This window comes from Megalobrama amblycephala, linkage group LG23, assembly GCF_018812025.1.
Source record: "Megalobrama amblycephala isolate DHTTF-2021 linkage group LG23, ASM1881202v1, whole genome shotgun sequence".
Classification (NCBI taxonomy): domain Eukaryota; kingdom Metazoa; phylum Chordata; class Actinopteri; order Cypriniformes; family Xenocyprididae; genus Megalobrama; species Megalobrama amblycephala.
Window position 1 is genome coordinate 23,294,930 of NC_063066.1, and position 18,353 is coordinate 23,313,282.

The 18,353-nt window shown below is 41.4% G+C and overlaps 1 protein-coding gene across 1 annotated transcript; it reads right to left on the bottom strand.

Annotated features, from left to right (window-relative positions):
* Positions 1–251: 251 nt before the first annotated feature.
* Positions 252–4,009, bottom strand: LOC125259228. The gene is made up of 2 exons (XM_048176707.1): positions 3,521–4,009; positions 252–571 (listed from the first exon to the last, which is right to left on the bottom strand). Exons 1-2 carry the CDS (start codon positions 4,005–4,007, stop codon positions 297–299), a joined length of 762 nt encoding a protein of 253 aa, XP_048032664.1. The 5' UTR covers positions 4,008–4,009; the 3' UTR covers positions 252–296.
* Positions 4,010–18,353: the final 14,344 nt, after the last annotated feature.

Genomic DNA, 18,353 nt, shown 5'->3' on the forward strand with positions numbered 1-18,353 from the left:
AGGGTCGGAGTGCCCTCTGGTGGCAGACAAGGGCACTCCCAGTAATGATCGTGACAGGGGTGAAGCATAGGAAAGGGACATTGGCGCCAATCCGCCTGGATCTTTTGTTGAAGGACAGCTCGTTGCAGATGAATGTGGGCAACATTCCAGACCTGATTGCTCCGATGTATCCAGTGGTCCTCGGAGGGAAGATCAGCTGACTCTTCAGACCAGGGGAAGAAGGGGGGTTTTATCCTAATACACACCTGTCAGGAAATGAACACGGAGAGAGGATCCAAGTGCAAGTAAAACAATATTTATTGACAGAATACGCTGTACAATAACTTCACTCCAAATGGGCAGACGTTGCAGTGACTGAGGCGTGCTGAAGCAATGGCGTGCGGAGGCAGATGAACAGGGTGGCGCAGGGCTACAGCGGGTATCAGAAACCAAGGATAATCCAACCCAGACGCGGGCACAAGATGACAGTTCATATAATCCACCCAGACGCGGGCACAAGACGATAGTCCAGAAATCCAGGAAACGGGAAGTGAAACACGGAACACACGACACCGGGACAGCCTGCAACGAACTGACAAAGACACCATGTAGACACGCACGAGATATAGTAAACACAGAACAAGACACGGCTGGCAACACATCACAATCAAACAGGTGGGTGACGCCCACACAATCAGTAACCACAGGCAACACACCACAACCACAAGAGGGCGAGTAAGTGAACTCATGAACCGTGACAGTAACCCCTCTCCTACGAGCGCCTCCTGGCGCTCTCAGGAGAGCCTACCTGTTGATAGTAATCATCAATAAGAGAGTGATCCAGGATGTCTCTGGCAGGAACCCAACTCCTCTCCTCCGGACCGTAACCTTCCCAGTCCACCAAGTACTGGAATCCGCGTCCCCTCCGCCTAGCGTCCAAGATACGACGGACCGAATAAGTAGGTTCCCCATCTACGAGTCGCGGCGGGGGAGGAACCGGAACCGGCGGATTAATGTTAGAATGAAAAACAGGTTTAATCTTAGATACGTGAAAGACGGGATGAATTCTGCAGTACGCTGGTGGCAATTTGAGGCGGACAGTCACCGGGCTAAGAATTTTGGTGACCGTAAACGGGCCAATGAATTTGGGTGCTAACTTGTTACTCACGGAGCGGAGCGGAATGTTCTTGGATGAAAGCCACACTTTTTGACCAACAACGTATACGGGAGGCTTCAGCCGGTGGCGATCGGCCTGGGCCTTGGTGCGCGCTCCCACCTGAAGAAGAGTCTCTCGGGCTCCTCTCCACGTGTGACGACACCTCTGGACGAAGGCGTGAGCGGAGGGGACCGCGACTTCGGATTCCAGACTGGGAAAAACAGGTGGCTGGTAACCTAGACTACACTGAAAAGGCGACAGGCCCGTAGCCGACACTGGTAACGAGTTGTGCGCGTACTCCACCCAAGGAAGCTGCTGACTCCAGGAGGAAGGATTCTGAGCAACCCGACATCGCAACATTCTCTCCAAATCCTGGTTGGCTCTCTCAGCTTGCCCGTTCGTCTGGGGATGAAACCCAGATGACAAACTAACCGTCGCCCCCAGTAAACGACAAAACTCCTTCCAGAATTTGGAGGTAAATTGGGATCCCCTGTCAGAAACCACGTCTACTGGGAGGCCATGGATACGGAAGACGTGATTAATGACAGTAACCGCTGTCTCCTTGGCAGTAGGTAATTTGGGCAAGGGGATGAAATGTGCCGCCTTCGAGAACCGGTCCACTACGGTCAAAATCACCGTATTGCCCTGTGAAGGAGGGAGGCCTGTGACGAAATCTAGCGCTATGTGGGACCAGGGTCTCGAAGGGACAGACAGCGGTTGAAGGAAGTCTTACCACGAGCGCAGACAGAGCAAGCCAAAACAAAATTGCAAACGTCGCGAGCCATGCAGGGCCACCAGAATCATTATTTGACCAAAAAATTGGTACGACTAACCCCTGGATGACAAGCCAGATTTGAATTGTGGCCCCATCGGATAACGTCTGAACGTAACTCCTCTGGCACAAATAACCGACTCGGTGGGCACCCGGGCGGAGGCGTTACCCCTTCTAAGGCCGTGCGGACCTTCGACTCGACCTCCCATGTGAGTGAAGAGACAATAAGTCTCTCAGGAAGAATACACTCGGGAGTGGACGGGCGCTCGGAACGATCAAAAACACGAGATAATGCATCGGGCTTGATGTTTTTGGACCCGGGACAGTAAGATAGAGAAAAATCAAAACAACCGAAAAAAAGAGCCCACCGAGCCTGCCTAGAGTTTAGTCGTTTAGCGGATCTGATGTATTCAAGGTTCTTATGAACAGTCCAGACGATGAAAGGTACCACCGAACCCTCCAACCAGTGACGCCACTCTTCCAAAGCTAATTTGACCGTCAGCAGCTCCCTGTTACCAATGTCGTAATTGCGTTCGGCAGCGGTTAAACAATGTGAAAAAAACGCACAAGGATGCATCTTATTGTCCGCTGCGAAGCGCTGGGATAGAACTGCACCTACCCCCACCTCTGATGCATCAACCTCCACTACAAACTGACGTGAAGGATCAGGGGCGACAAGAATGGGAGCCGAAACGAAGCGGCTCTTGAGGTTGAAGAATGCAGCCTCAGCTGCATCTGACCACCTGAACGCCATTGCGGGGGAGGTCAAGGCAGTCAGAGGAGCGGCTAGTTGGCTGAAATTGTGAATAAAACGGCGGTAAAAATTGGCGAATCCCAAAAACCTCTGCAGGGCCTTGCGGGAATCTGGAATTGGCCAATCCACCACAGCCTTAACCTTGTCAGGATCCATGCGCACCCCCTCGGACGACACGATGTACCCCAAAAATGGAACTGACTGTGCATGGAACACGCACTTCTCCACCTTGACAAAAAGCCCATTCTCTAACAGTCTCTGGAGCATTCGCCTGACGTGTTGCACATGTTCCTGGAGAGAAGAAGAAAATATCAATATGTCGTCCAGGTAGACATATATGAACTGATCGACCATATCTCTCAACACGTCATTGACGAGTGCTTGGAAGACGGCGGGCGAGTTGGAAAGGCCGAAAGGCATAACCAAGTATTCAAAGTGCCCTCTAGGGGTGTTAAAAGCCGTCTTCCACTCATCCCCCTCCCTAATGCGGACCAAATGATAAGCGTTGCACAGGTCCAATTTCGTGAATAGAGATGCGCCCTGCAACCGTTCAAAGGCAGAAGACATCAACGGCAAAGGATAAGTATTCTTTACCGTGATGTTGTTCAGTCCTCTGTAATCAATGCACGGCCGCAGGGACCCATCCTTCTTACCCACGAAAAAAAACCTGCCCCCGCGGGAGACGAGGAAGGGCGGATGATCCCAGCTGCCAGAGAATCAGAAATATATTTCTCCATGACCTCCCTTTCAGGACTAGAAAGTGAATATAACTTGCCTTTAGGCGGAGAAGACCCTGGAACTAAGTCTATGGCACAGTCATAGGGACGATGCGGAGGAAGAGAAGCAGCCTGGGACTTACTGAACACTTCCTTCAGGTCGAGGTACTCCTGGGGCACGTTTGACAGGTTCACCGACTCCTCCTGCAACACAGAACGAGACACAGAAGAACACGCAGACAACAAACAAGACGCATGACAATGCTGACTCCACTCCGCCATGGATCCCTGGCCCCACTCGATCCTGGGCTTGTGTTCCACCAGCCATGGATGCCCCAGGACGATGGGATGATGAACAGATCTGGAGAGGTAAAATGACAGCAGTTCAGTATGATTACCGGAAATGATGACGGTTATGGACTCCGTGGCGTGTGTGATGGTGGGTAATTTCTGTCCGTTGAGAGCGAAAACAGATATGGCGCGACCCAGAGGGCGAATAGGAATGTGCAAACGTATCGCCAGATCCCAGTCCATAATGCTTCCCTCAGTGGGAGATGAAAGATGTACTACCTGGGTCGAGAGCTCGGCCACCTGCGCCACCAACGCTTGCACGGCACGAGCAGTGGCCATCACCTGCTCGTCTTGCTGATCCATCCGTTGAGCGCTCTTGCTCAAATACTCCTGAAGATCTGACGACCTTGCTGGATCCATTCTTGGACAGTTCGTTCTGTCAGGAAATGAACACGGAGAGATGATCCAAGTGCAAGTAAAACAATATTTATTGACAGAATACGCTGTACAATAACTTCACTCCAAATGGGCAAACGTTGCAGTGACTGAGGCGTGCTGAAGCAATGGCGTGCGGAGGCAGACGAACAGGGTGGCGCAGGGCTGCAGCGGGTATCAGAAACAAAGGATAATCCAACCCAGACGCGGGCACAAGACGATAGTCCAGAAATCCAGGAAACGGGAAGTGAAACACGGAACACACGACACCGGGACAGCCTGCAACGAACTGACAAAGACACCATGTAGACACGCACAAGATATAGTAAACACAGAACAAGACACGGCTGGCAACACATCACAATCAAACAGGTGGGTGACGCCCACACAATCAGTAACCACAGGCAACACACCACAACCACAAGAGGGTGAGTAAGTGAACCCATGAACCGTGACAACACCCAAATGGGGTCATGCCCGTGGAGAGTTTGCTGAAGGAGTTTTGCGCATTCTCTGCCCAGGGTAAAAAAACGACTCCAGTCATACTGGTTTTGGCTACAGTGGGTTTGTAGGAAAGGGCCAGTCTCCTGATTGAGCTGCTTTACCTGCCCATTGGACTGTGGGTGATACCAGGAGGTGAGGCACATGTTGATGTTGAGGAGTTCACAGAAAGCTTTCCAGACTCGAGAAATTAACTTGGGTCCTCAATTAGAGGCAGTGTCTTCTGGCAGCATGAAGAAGCAAAACACAAAGTGGAAGAGAGCTTCGGTGGTTTCCAGGGCTGAAGGTAACTTGAGGAGGGGAATGAGGCAACAAGCTTTAGAGAACCGACTGATGATTACTAGTATGGTGGTGTTACTTTGGTATGTACTCCCCAGGTAAGACCATGGCCGATGAGGTATGGGCAAGGGATGAAGAAGACCAGCATGGAGTTGTTTTAGTGTTTTCACTTGGGCACAGGTTGCACAGTTCTGTATGACCGAGGAAAAGTCCAAGGATAGAGAGGTCCACCAGAAAGAAGTTCCCTGCAGAAGACTCCGCTGGATCGGTTGATGGCGAAGTCCTCTGTAACAAGGAAGACTCAGGAGGCACAGCAGGATCAATGTGCAGAGTATTTAATCAGCAAACACGAAGACAGGGTCAAAAGACAGGTGAGGGTTCAAACCAGTAGGATAGTCCAACCAGGCGAACAAATCCAAAACGAAAGGCAAAGGGGAGAACACAAGTGAAGCAAGGTCATACATGGTAAACACAGCAGTGGAAATAATACTCAGAAATGCACTGTTAAGATACTAGACTTTGTAAAGGGAAAGGCCAGGTCCTGAAATATGGAGGCTGATGAGGGTAACAAGGTACAGGTTGGACAAAGGTTCAGAATTTGGGAGATGGTTCCCTCTTGTAATGATCGGGGTGAGGATGTAACACTTTCTTTAGAGTATTAGTAGACTGTCTGCTTAATATCTGCTAACACTTTATTTTGATGCTCACCAACAGACATTCTTCTGACTATAAATAACTCTGCAAGTACATGCCAACTTATTATACTAACACTAACCCTAACCTTAACAGTCTAGTAAACTCATTGCACTTCCTGCTCTTATCCATGCAAGCCTGCATGGATGGACCTTGGAGTTTTTGCACAGAGCAGAGAACCATACCACCAATCCAAACGTGTCAATTATCTTTGACAGAAGAGGTCCTGAAAGAAATTTGGTTATTTTTGTTTTCACTTGATTCTGGGGATTTGGGGAAATTGAATAAATCAAGTGACTGAGGTGCTTAAGAAGATAGTTTAAACATGCTAGGCTTAAAACAAAGATAGTGTGACACTAATATATGACGTCTCCCCATTTAGATGAAATAAATGACAGACTTATAGAAGTACAATTATTCTATACTTATATAGACTCATTCAATTAGATTTAATGTGCTAATAGATATTTTTGCACAGTCTCAGTGACTGCAAGTCAAGTTGTTTTGGAGTTTACAGTCCCAGTGCTGAGTTTGTTGTTGTATTTCACTGCTTTTGTAAAGCCGAAATGTAACCAGTATTTGCACCTACTGTAGCAGCTGTTAAAATGTTCACATCTCTACCACAAATAGATATGTTGCTAATAACTATATTTGACTTCAATTTACATTCACCATCCCAAGAAAGCCCAATGAAGCCCAATTGAGAAATTACAACACCCCTATGAAAAAAACAATAGCACTGAACCATATCCCGAAATTTTTTAGTCACAAACCATGTTTTTTAGTCACAAGCATGTTTAGCAACCTAGTACTAAAAAGGTAAACACAGTGCTTCACAACTCATTGTTTTTTCCACAAGTTGCTCCACAATGAGGTCTACAGAACTCTTCTGCATGCTCACAAAAACCCATCAGGCCATGAAAGTCAGCTCTTTTAGCCGTCGTGTTTCAATGGGTCTATTTTTATGATTTAATTCAGATTTGCCCACTGCTTCAGGACAGTTGAAACACATAACTGTGAGGTTCTGTGCATTCTTAATATTGATGTGTCAGATAGCAGATTGAAAGGAACTGGTCTTCTCAGGGCTTGGCAGCTAAAATTAGCCTCCATCTCAATCACAGCAACAGATCCTGCCGAAGTCTCTGGTATAGTACAAGCCCATTATCATGTGGTTCTGGGCTGTTCATAGACTACAGCTTCTCAAATAAAACACACTGTACAGAGGGAATAGACATTACTATATTATATATATATATATATATATATATATATATATATATTTATATATATATTTATTTATTATTATTATTTTTTTTTTCTTTCATACATTTATGTTAGGGAGAATGTCTAATCAGCCAGCAAAATAAATGGGGATTAGGACCCAGATGCAAAGCACAGCTACTTGGCTACAGTACCTCAGAAATTACTCAGAATTACTCTCACCTCACAACTTTCCTGTCCTGTCCTGTCAGACATTGTATTGTGCTCACAGCGTGCGCAGATTTGGAGGAGCGTTCTGCATTTCACTTCACTATATATAAAGAAAGAAATAATTATGAGCATTCAGTGTCATAGTTATGTTGTCAAGTCATGAAATTAACAAAAAGTACCGGTAAGTTAAATGACTTGTACGTCGTTTGTTAGCTGGGAATGATCTGGAAGCAGGTATGATTTCATTTCATTTCATTTCATTTCATTCATCAGAATCAGTGTACATATTTTTTTATTAAAGGAACACTCCACTTTTTTTGAAAATAAGCTCATTTTCCAACTCCCCTAGAGTTAAACAGTTGAGTTTTACTGTTTTCAAATCCATTCAGCCAATCTCTGGGTCTGGCGGTACCACTTTTAGCATAGCTTAGCATAGTTCCTTGAATCTGATTAGACCATTAGCATCTCGCTTAAAAATGACCAAAGAGTTGCAGCAGGCGCAATGATATTATGCTGCGTCTCTCACAAATGTCTCCATGGTTGCAAAGCACGCTACCTGTGCAAACAGGGGGTCACAGGCACCGCGTAATATCATTGGTACGGCAGCCATGGTACGGCAACAAAGTTCCTTGATTATTTTACGCCAGAATGAGAGTATGGTTCCTAGCCATATCGGCCTAGAAAATTGCAACTTTTCATTTTCCGTCGGTCTTAGTACACGATGTAACTACAGAAGAGTCAAGTTTTAAATAGGAAAAATATTGAAACTCTTTGGTCATTTTTGAGTGAGATGCTAACGGTCTAATCAGATTCAATGAACAATGCTAAGCTATGCTAAAAGTGTTACCGCCAGACCCAGAGATCGGCTGAACGGATTCGAAAACGCAGAGAAGGCAGAGAAGGCAGAGAAGAGGAATTAGAAGGAAGCAAGAGTTTGTATGTTACAGGGTTAATCTGACTGATAATTTTGAAAGGGCCGACATACCTGGGACTGAGTTTCTTGTACAGGACCTGGAGGTCATGGATAGGCAGCCAGACCCTTTGCCTTGGGGTGAAGCATAGGAAAGGGACATTGGCGCCAATCCGCCTGGATGTTTAACTCTAGGGGAGTTGGAAAATGAGCCTATCTTCAAAAAAAAAAAGTGGAGTGTTCCTTTAACAGTTCATGTTAGTATTGTGTATTTACCATGGTAATGTAGTTTTCATAATTTTAACCCAAAATACCACCAAAAAATACAAATAACACAAAATACCACCCAAAAATCACAAATATATCAGGAAAACAGCTAAATAGACTAAAATTTCGATTTAATTAAATAATTGCAAAACACAGTTGTCATTTTTTTTTTTTTATTCCTTGTGTGGCAGGTGTGGCAAAACAGCAAAACAGTTTTCATTTCATTCTGGACCCTGTTGTCATGTAACTGCAGATAAGCACTTGTAAAATATCGGTTAGTTCCAGCTTACCTTATTCGTGGGTGACATTTTATCCATCACGTCTCAGTTTCCCACAAAAAACGAGATAGATGAGTATTCACTCAGACAGAAATGTGGCCCTTTCTCTTGCAGTCTCTCTTTTTGTCCCTTTTTTTAACAAATTCTGCATGCAGAATCTCTTCCATTAAAGGTTATCCATGAAAGACAGAGCTATTATCCCTTCTGAGCACACTATGTTTATTGAATTTCTGCTCTGACAGACTCTTACTCAGTGAAACTTGCAATCATTCATTGAGAGACACATCGTGAACCCTTTAAGTTCCATTTACATGTTACTTATGGAATTCACGGCTCCACGGGTAATTATTATGATTCTGGATACCTGTCAAAAAGAGAACAGGTTGCTCTGACCAGACATCCTGAGTTATTACATTGATGGCTCTTCCTGGGCTTCTCTTTAGAGTATAATGCTTCATTCTTCTGTTAAGATTATCACAGTGTGACTCCATTATCTCTGCTAATTACATAATCATTCACATCACACTATCTCAGCTGTACCAGTCCACAAGACTACTATAATCTTACAGCTAAAGCAAGACAGGAGACATGTTCGCACTCATGTCCTTGAAAAATTGGAGGTAAAAGTAAAAAAAAAAAAAAGAGAGAGGGAGAGAGATATGGATGGATGGATGTTAAATTTCTTAAAAAAAAAAAAAAAAAAAAGGTGTTGCAATAGTTGCTTTATATATCTTAGAATGTGGTGAAATTGGTGACTGCCACTACAAAGCATTTTAAAATGTTAAATGCACAAAAACGAACAACTGTACATGTAATTGGTTCCTCTTGGTGCAGTTCGTGCTGTGTTTAAACCGCTAATAGCCAGCATGGGAGTCAGGCATGCAAACAAGGGCACTAAAGACCACAGCCTCTAGAATCAGCCACTAGATGCCTCTTGAGGCCAGGCGAGTGAGGTTTACCTGCACAGCTATGTGCCAGGTGCACTCTGTAACTGTCACTGAGCCTGTTACACCCTCAGCACCAGACCTCTCAGCTCCACCCACACGATCCAAATCACCAGACTTCTGATTCAACACACCTGCACCAGCTCATCACAACACACTACTTAAGCAGTCACTCTTCAGTTCACATTTGTTTGGTCTTGTTGTTACTTGGCATATTGATACCAGCTTTTCTATATGATTGAAATTTCATATGTCCTAGACAGGTAACCTTGAGTGATCTGATATATGTTCGTGTGAGTTTGTGCAGATGTGTGGAAGATCTAATGAATCCTACAGATGAAATTAATTCAGCACATAAAGCCAGGCCTGATTTGGTTTGTTTCGGTCTTAAGTTGTGAATGAATTGGCTGAGTGAATGCTACAAATGACTCACTCATGCCATTCATGCAAAGTCATTCAGAAGTAGAAACAAAAATAGATTTAGGTCCCACTTTATTTTAAGTGGCCTTAACTACTATGTACTTACATTTAAATTAATCATTTGATACAATGCACTTATTGTGTACATACATGTTTTTGCATTGTACTTATATTTTAAAAACACCTGCATGTAATTACATCTGTAATTAATTTCTGTAATTACATTTATAATTACACTGTTGACCCATCCCTTAACCCTTACCCCTACTCTTAAACCTACCCATTCCACCAAACCTGTCCCTAACCTTACCCGTATCCCACCTCAATAGCAGCAAAAGTGTTTTACAATTCAATATGAACCCAATAAGTACATTGTACTTATTTTTTGATGTAAGTACATAGGAGTTAAGGCCACTTAATATAAAGTGGGACCTAGATTTATTTTGACTTTTGTTCATCTTCAGAACGCAAATGAAGATCTTTTTGATAAAATCTGAGAGTTTTCTGTCCCTCCATAGACAGCTACGCAATTACGCTTCAAAAAGTTCATAAAGAGATATGAAATCCATATGATTTGAGTGGTTTAGTCCACATTTTCTAAAGAGACTCGATCAGTTTTTATGATGAACAGATTTAATTTAGGCTTTTAATCACATAAAAACAATATAAACATTGATCAATGAACAAACAGAAGCTCAACTGAACCTGAATGCTGTGCAAGAACAGAGCTCTTGCGGAAGCTCGAACATGCTGCGTAACACATGAGAATGAACCTCATTGGTTACACAGCATGTTTGAGCTTCCGCAAGAGGTTTGTTCCACAAACAGACTTCGAACCAAACTGGAACCGGTGGAGTCATCTGTAGCAAATTAAGCCAAGTTTACACTACAGGAGTCTTGAAGTCGTGACATGTAAATGATCCGCAACAGGGGGGTTACACACTACACGAGCTAACAACAACTGTCACCCAGTGACTTTATTTGAAAATGGATGTTGGGAGGAAATTAGATTAAATTTTGAATTAAGTTTAATTTAAATTAAAATAACCCTTTCACATATAAGCTTAATACATTCTGGCTGACCTCCCAGAGTTAAGGCCTTTGCACACTGCGTCCGAAATTTTCGCAAGCGTTTTTTCGTATTCGCAATCCTAAAAATTCCTCACGCACAGAGACCTTGCACACTGAGTCCGATGCGTATTAATGAATGCGTTGCGAAAAAAATCACAAAACAAATCACAAAACAATACAAAATGAAGTCTTCAAGCAGTGAGCACGATTAGTTGTCTCCTCTCTTCTAAAAAGAGAAAAAGAAAGAGGAAATATTGGGTCCATTCAATACCGAGATTGAATAGAGAGAAAGGAGAATTCACCTCATCAAGGAGCTGCGGGATTATCAGAGTGTTTCAAAGATTACTTCAGGATGTCAGTGGCTCTGTTTGATGCTTTACTACTGGCACAATATGTCTTTATATTCGGTATCTTTGTATTCCTCACGTTATTTGTCATTCAGCGCTGCTGTTTTGTGCTGTAGAAGACGTGGATCAACTTGTCAGATGGCATTCTGGATTTTTGCGTTTGCGTACAGTGACGAAAGTTTCGGAGGCAGTGTGCAAATGCGATTGACATAACGTGAGGTCGAATTTATTTTTTAACGTGCGAAAGTTTTGCATGCGAATTTCGGACTCAGTGTGCAATGACCTTTAAGGCGACTGTTATTTTAGAATGTTTCCCTTTATTGTTTCCATGATGGCCAGCCGTCCACACTGTATGACAGATGTATTGCTTTTCTCACCATGTCATCAACTATCTGATATTCTGATTCTCAAATATGTGCAAGTGAGTATTTTGTCTTTTTAAAACCTATATAATGACCTTGATCTTAATCAAAGTCCCTTTAAGACAAGTCATTTCACTCTGCGGCCATCTTTGAAATGCCTCTCGGGCATCCTGGACATCATGCAGCTCCAAAGCTGTTCACCAAGCTTTCGATTAAATTTCATATTTGAAATCACCAATGAAATCTGACAACTGTCTCATAATTTTTTTTTCCAAACGCTCGAATCATGACAAAAAAACCTGTATTTTTATGCTGGACCAACCTAATGTGCATGCGCAGACCTAAATGCGCATCTCTTGTGCCTCATTTCGGAGGCGCGCGTCTGACTGTTTCTATAGAAACCGGTGCTTCTAACGGCCGCTGCAGTGACGCGATGACTTTGCCAGTCGGCGATTGGCTCTTATTTAGAAGGCGGGACTTATTCCGCCATATTGCGCGTTACACTTTCTCCCATTCAGAACAATACGAGTGACAAGTCTTTTGTTATTCTAAAGTCTTTTGTCTTAATATATAACGTGAATTCATCCATTTGTCCTGAAATACATGTGTCCGATGAACTGGGAGAATGATAGAGAGAGTGAGCTTTATAGTTACTTACACAATGTGTATCTGATATGAATAAATGTCGGCAGATTATATTTGAATGGATTGTTATTGCTGCTTCCATAGACATCAGTGTATATTTCATTGGCTGTAGCTCGTCACGACACGTGACACCACAGGATATCGAGTTGGCCGACAGCTTCAGATATTTAGCATGCTAGATATTTGTCTGGCACGTCAGTGAGGTGTCGGTGACGTGTCAGCGAGCCTCTTTGATGCATCGTTGAGTAGTTCACACATAAAGATTGGCAAGCGCCGATCACTCGCTGATTTTCCCCCGATCACAGCCCAACCTGTCAGTGAGCTTGTTAACTTGCAAATTGGGCTTAAAATCCTGTAGTGTAAACTTGGCATCTTTGTAACAAGGGGTTATGGGGTTAACAAGCTTATACTAAACCTCTATTCAGTTTAAAGGATTAGTTCACTTTCAAATGAAAATTACGCCAAGCTTTACTCACACTCAAGCCATCTTAGGTGTATATGACTTTCTTCTTTCTCATGAACACAATCAGAGCTATATTAATAAATATCCTGGTGCATCTGAGCTTTATAATGGCAGTGAACGGGACCAGCGAGTATGAGCTGAAGCAAGTGCTTCTATCCACATCCATCCATCATAAACGTGTACTCCACATGGCTCCAGGAGGTAAAAAAGTCCTTCTGAAGCGAACTGATGCATTTGTGTAAAAAAAATATCCATATTTAGTCATTTTTAGTTTTTCAGTTCCTCCTGGGGGCTCTGAAGAAATTAAAGCACCAGCGTAAGTTCTACTACGAAGACTTTAATGTGTTTAATTTTTACTTTTCGTGGCGTGAAAAGTAAAGAGAAAACCTGCTAGCATGCCACTGTCTCAACAATAATGTAATATAATACAAGTAATGTCTACATTATGTTTGGCTGCTAGCATGTTACATACATTTGAATGTTACCTATACAGTGTATTTTCTAAAAAATGTTTGACATTTTTATGACTGCATCTGACCATAATGGATTCACAGCTTGCAAGAACAAAAAGATGGCATCTTGGAACAATGGAGATATTTAGCAGATATAGTTTTAACAAATATAAACAATTCTGCAGAAGAGAGGGAGACTTCTGTCACATTAACAAATCTAACCTAATCTCCATTTTGGTATTTTAAAGCTGAAAACCTATTATCAGCTTACGTTGGCAGTCTCTTTTATTTAGATTTTCCTGTGAAAATCCATCTAAAGCACTTCACTTTTGAGTCCGATTTGTGACTCTTTCAGACTATTTTGTGAATCATTTTGACCAATTCATTAAAAACAAATGATTCAAAGAAACACTTTGATCTCAAATTTAACAACACTATCACTGAGCCATATGCATCTTTATAATTTTTTTTATGGTTTGAAATCATAAGTAAGAAAGGGGTCTGGAGAAATGTATTCGAGTAAACAAATTAGAGAATGTGATCCTAAAAAGCCCACTTGCTAACAGAGGAGCTTTAAGACAAAATCTGAAAGCATTAGATAAATTATTTGTACCACATCAGATACATGTTTGTTACTGTCATTTTATGTATTTTTACTTACTGATTTATATTGAGACCAGTTGTTTATCAACTTGTTGTTTGAGCCCTCCAAAAAACCCCTCCTAGAATCTTATGATAATACTGGCATTGATGACTTTCAAGACTGAGAGATTAATCAATCAAATGCAACCTGATATGATGCATTTTTTATTTAAAAGCAATATTCTGTATTTGAATAGATGAACTTCATGAGTATCAGCTTTAGTGTGAGTGATTACTGTATGTAGAATAAGATGCAATAGAACTACAAAAATTTTTTTAGAAATATGTTTAATTGGAGTTCCCTTTTAGTTCTAAGCCAGTACATTTTAATTTAATTAATTTAACTTTATCCATTTGTATAACCTTTATTGTGTAGACAAACTAGGTACCCTGAGCCTATATTATACAAAAAATGGTACAGCTACAGCCACTGGGATGGTACCCTTTCAAAAGCTACAGCTTTGGGCCTTGTTTACCCCGAAAGGGGGCATATTAGTACCAAAAGGGCACATATTAATAACTTTTAGAAGGGTACTGCCCCATTGGCAGCTGTTGTAACATTGTTTTCTGAGAGGGTAATGATAAATATATGGATATTTTACATTGTGTTACATCCAAATTCTGTATATTTTAGTACAGCTTTTATGCAGTTTTCCATCTCTGAACCATCCCAGCCATAATGCAGCTTTGATGGATCAAAGCAGCATAAAAATTTGTTGTCAATCAGTTTGCATCTAGGCACAAGAATCAACAACCAGCTTGACCAAAATATATTTTCATATGCAAGTTTTCATCAGTTAGGACAGTTATCTCCACATGTTTCTCAAGAGATTGGCTAAATGCTATAGTCAGATGTCTGTCCTGATAACACAAACAGTGCTGGTTCCCAGTCAGCATGCAAAGCACTGATAAAGTGCATTCGCAGGCATTCTGCAAGGGCAGCAGTTTCATTATAAATATAAACAAAGGGGGTTTGGGTGTTCTGCTTGTACAGGAAACATAATAACAAGAGTCAAAAATCTGACAATGTAAAAAATCACTGGGGTGAAATTCAAAGAAATACATCAACATCACATGAGCAGCGTAAAAGCAAAGTGGTTTTTCGTTTTGGAGTAGTTCCTCCTTGACTACCCCCAAAGAGATGCTTCATGAAAGGAGGCATGGCAAGCTCTGCAACATTTGAGAGAATCTGTTTTAGCAGCTCTTTTAATGCATTAGGTATGAAGGTTATCATGTGGAAAGTTGGGATATGTAATGTAAAATACCAGTACTTTGATCAAATGCTTTCTTTGATTGTTTCAGATTGTTAATTCATTATGGAGGAAATGCTGGAATTCATTGGTAATATTTGGTGAAGTTCCAGCAAATACCGTTAAAAGCAAATATGACTGAATGGCATTAAATGTGCATGCATATGCTTTGATTTTAGCTTTAATTTTTTTTCTTACTTGTACCGTAATGCATAATGTAGGCCATTGCTTTTCAAACATTTTGATGAAAGGGACCTCCAAAAATTATCATCTTGTGAAGAGTCCCCTTCCTAAAATTTAAAGACATATTTACATTATTACATCATGATCATGTTCTTTCCAAAAGGAAATAAATGGCTTATTGTCATTTAAATATTGTCATTTATATTAACAAATCTAGTTATTAAAATATTATGTTGAAAATACTTAGGGGGTTATGAACTCTTCATGATCTCAGGACCTCCAATCTAACAGTAGACTTTACAACTTATGTTCCTGTTACATGTCATGGCTGTTTGCTCTGTGAGCTTTAACTGACTGGAATCAGCAGGCTATTTTTAGCACTATTCCCATGACAATGGATGGGAAGCCCTTGACACAAAACACTGATACAGCCAGTATTCGCTTGTGATACAGTGAAAAGTGACTAAACCAATCAATCATTTAATCAGTCACTTGCAAAGGGAGGAAATTTAACAAATATTAACAGAGATTCACATTTCCCCCACCAGAGGTCCCAGGTATCAGGCAATTGTCCATCTGTTTCCATAGTTACAGGAACACAGTAGTGAAATCAACATGCATTGCCATGAGACTGCACCCAAGTGACAAAAACAGAATGGATTTGAAGGTGCTGGAAAAGCCATAGAACACATTCCTGACAGTGGTCAGTGGTTTCCAGATGGATCCATGTGGAGTGTGCAGATCATGGGTGTCATACACACCTGGAATGCAAACCGCTGTACATCCAGATGGGCTGTGACCAGAAGTTGGAACAATATAAAGAATAGCCAAAGGTCCACAAAAGCAAGAGAGCAACTGGTTTGTAACCTGGGTGGAACATTCCAACTTTGGCACTGGAATATTGCAGAATGTCTTCCAGCACTCGGACACCTTCATCAAAGATGCTAAAACTTACCACATCTGGCTTGCTGGCTGCACATTTTGTTTTTTTTATCTGAATTCTGGGAAAAGGAGCAGTGTAGAGGACAGAGGTGGTGTCCTAGTTCAGGTGACGCTTACAGTGAAATGAAAAGTAGGCAGTAGGGAGGTAGATGAGGACAGGGGTGCAAAAAAAAAAATAAAAATAGACAAAGGTACCAGGCTGTGACAGCCATGGGACCATGTTTGCAGACCACAGATGTATGCATTTCATTTAGATAAAATCCCTCACACATGCATACCGATGTACATTTTGTGTCAATCACTGTGGGTATCACAGTGAGTTACTAGAATAGTTAAAAATGACTCTTGAAAAAAAAAAGGTTTCAATTTACATTAACAATATTTCAATATTCCAATTTCCTCCACATTAACAGCTACTGAACTCCCTGCTTATAAACTCCACTCTAAAGGCCTTTGCACGAAAATTTTGTATGCGTTTTTTCGTATTCGTGATCTTAAAAATTAGTCAAGCACAGAGACCTTGCACACTGAGTCCGATGCGTATTAATGAATCTGTTGCGAAAAAAAAAAAAGTAAAACAATACAAAATCTCAAGTAGTGAGAATAATTTAGTTGTCCTCTCTTCTTAAAAAGAGGAAATATTGGGTCCATCCAATCTCGAGATTGCACAGAGAGAAAGGAGACCTTATCAAGGAGCTGCGTGATTATCCCCAGCATTTCAAAGTTTACTTCAGGATGTCAGTGGCTCAGTTTGATGCTTTTTTTCTACTGGCACAATCTGTCTTTATATTCTGTGTCTTTGTTAACCCTCTGGAGTCTGAGGCTGATTTGGGGCCTGGAGAAGTTTTGACATGCCCTGACATTTGTGCTTTTTTCAGTTGTTCATAAACATATTAATGACACAAGTGTCATTACACTGTATTCAGCACAAACTAGGCTACCATAATATGTGAGGAACATGTGTGTACATGTTTGTGTTTTTGAAAGAATAACGTTTATGCGTGGTTACTGAAAAAACAAAAAACTTAAGTCACTGATATAAGGCCAATAAAAGTATATTAAATCTGTGTTCACAAGACTTTTGGGTATTGAAGGTTGTAGACTAGAGTTTTTGCTTCAAAATTATGTAAAAATTATGCTGACTACTCTTTCATTTATAACAATATACTGATTTAGTTTTTGTAAGACACTTTTTTCCAAGAAACACGGTATGCGAGGAGGCGTGAATCTCCACGAATAATGGCTCATTCTCACCTGTGAAGACAAAAGAATTGAATAGTAATGACCTGAAAAGACTTGCATATTAATGAGGCATTTCAGTCAGGTAGGCTGTGAAAAAAAACTTCTGTGATGTCTCAAGCTCATCATGGTATATGAAACATACAGAAAAATTTTATTACAATATAAAATAATGGTTTTATATTATACTTTAAAATATAATGTATTTCTGTGATGCAAAGAGTCTGAATATAGGCTTTTAGTTTAAAAGCATGCACATTTGGAGAAATATAGGATTCTCATATGTTTATGTCAATTTTCTATACAGAGGAGTTATTTTTTATTTAATATTCATTGTTATCCCTATGAGCGCTGGTGTTTGCAATTCATACTGCAGCTGGAGGGCGCTCTGTGCATTTTAGTCCACAAATTCACCTAAGAAGAAGACGATATTCCATGAATGGTGTTTACCAATTCATACTACAGCCGGAGGGCGCTAAAGAAACAAAAACTCACTTAAAACTTATCAATAGAAGAAAACAAACAGGAATTTACTGAATGTCTTCCAGAGATCGCTAACCATGCCTTTTTCATCCAGATAAACAATTTTCAAGGCAATAAATACACGATTGAGACGATGAATGCATGTGTTGTCTCTGAATTTGCCTGTGAATAGCGCTGGCTCCGTGGGTGTGGCCGCATTAGTGGGTAATGAGCTGAATCACGGACTTCTGACATGGCTCTCTTTTCATACAGATTACATAAACACAGAATGTTTGTTTTCGATTTGACTTGCACGATTTAAAACCTGACATTTCAACGTTTTGTTAGACATAAGTATGATTTTTTTGTGATTAGTATTCACTAAGTTACACTTCATTTTCTGAGAACTATCAGATTGGACTTCGTTCAGAGGGAGATGAGAGATCACGCATCATGTTAGTTTTCTTTA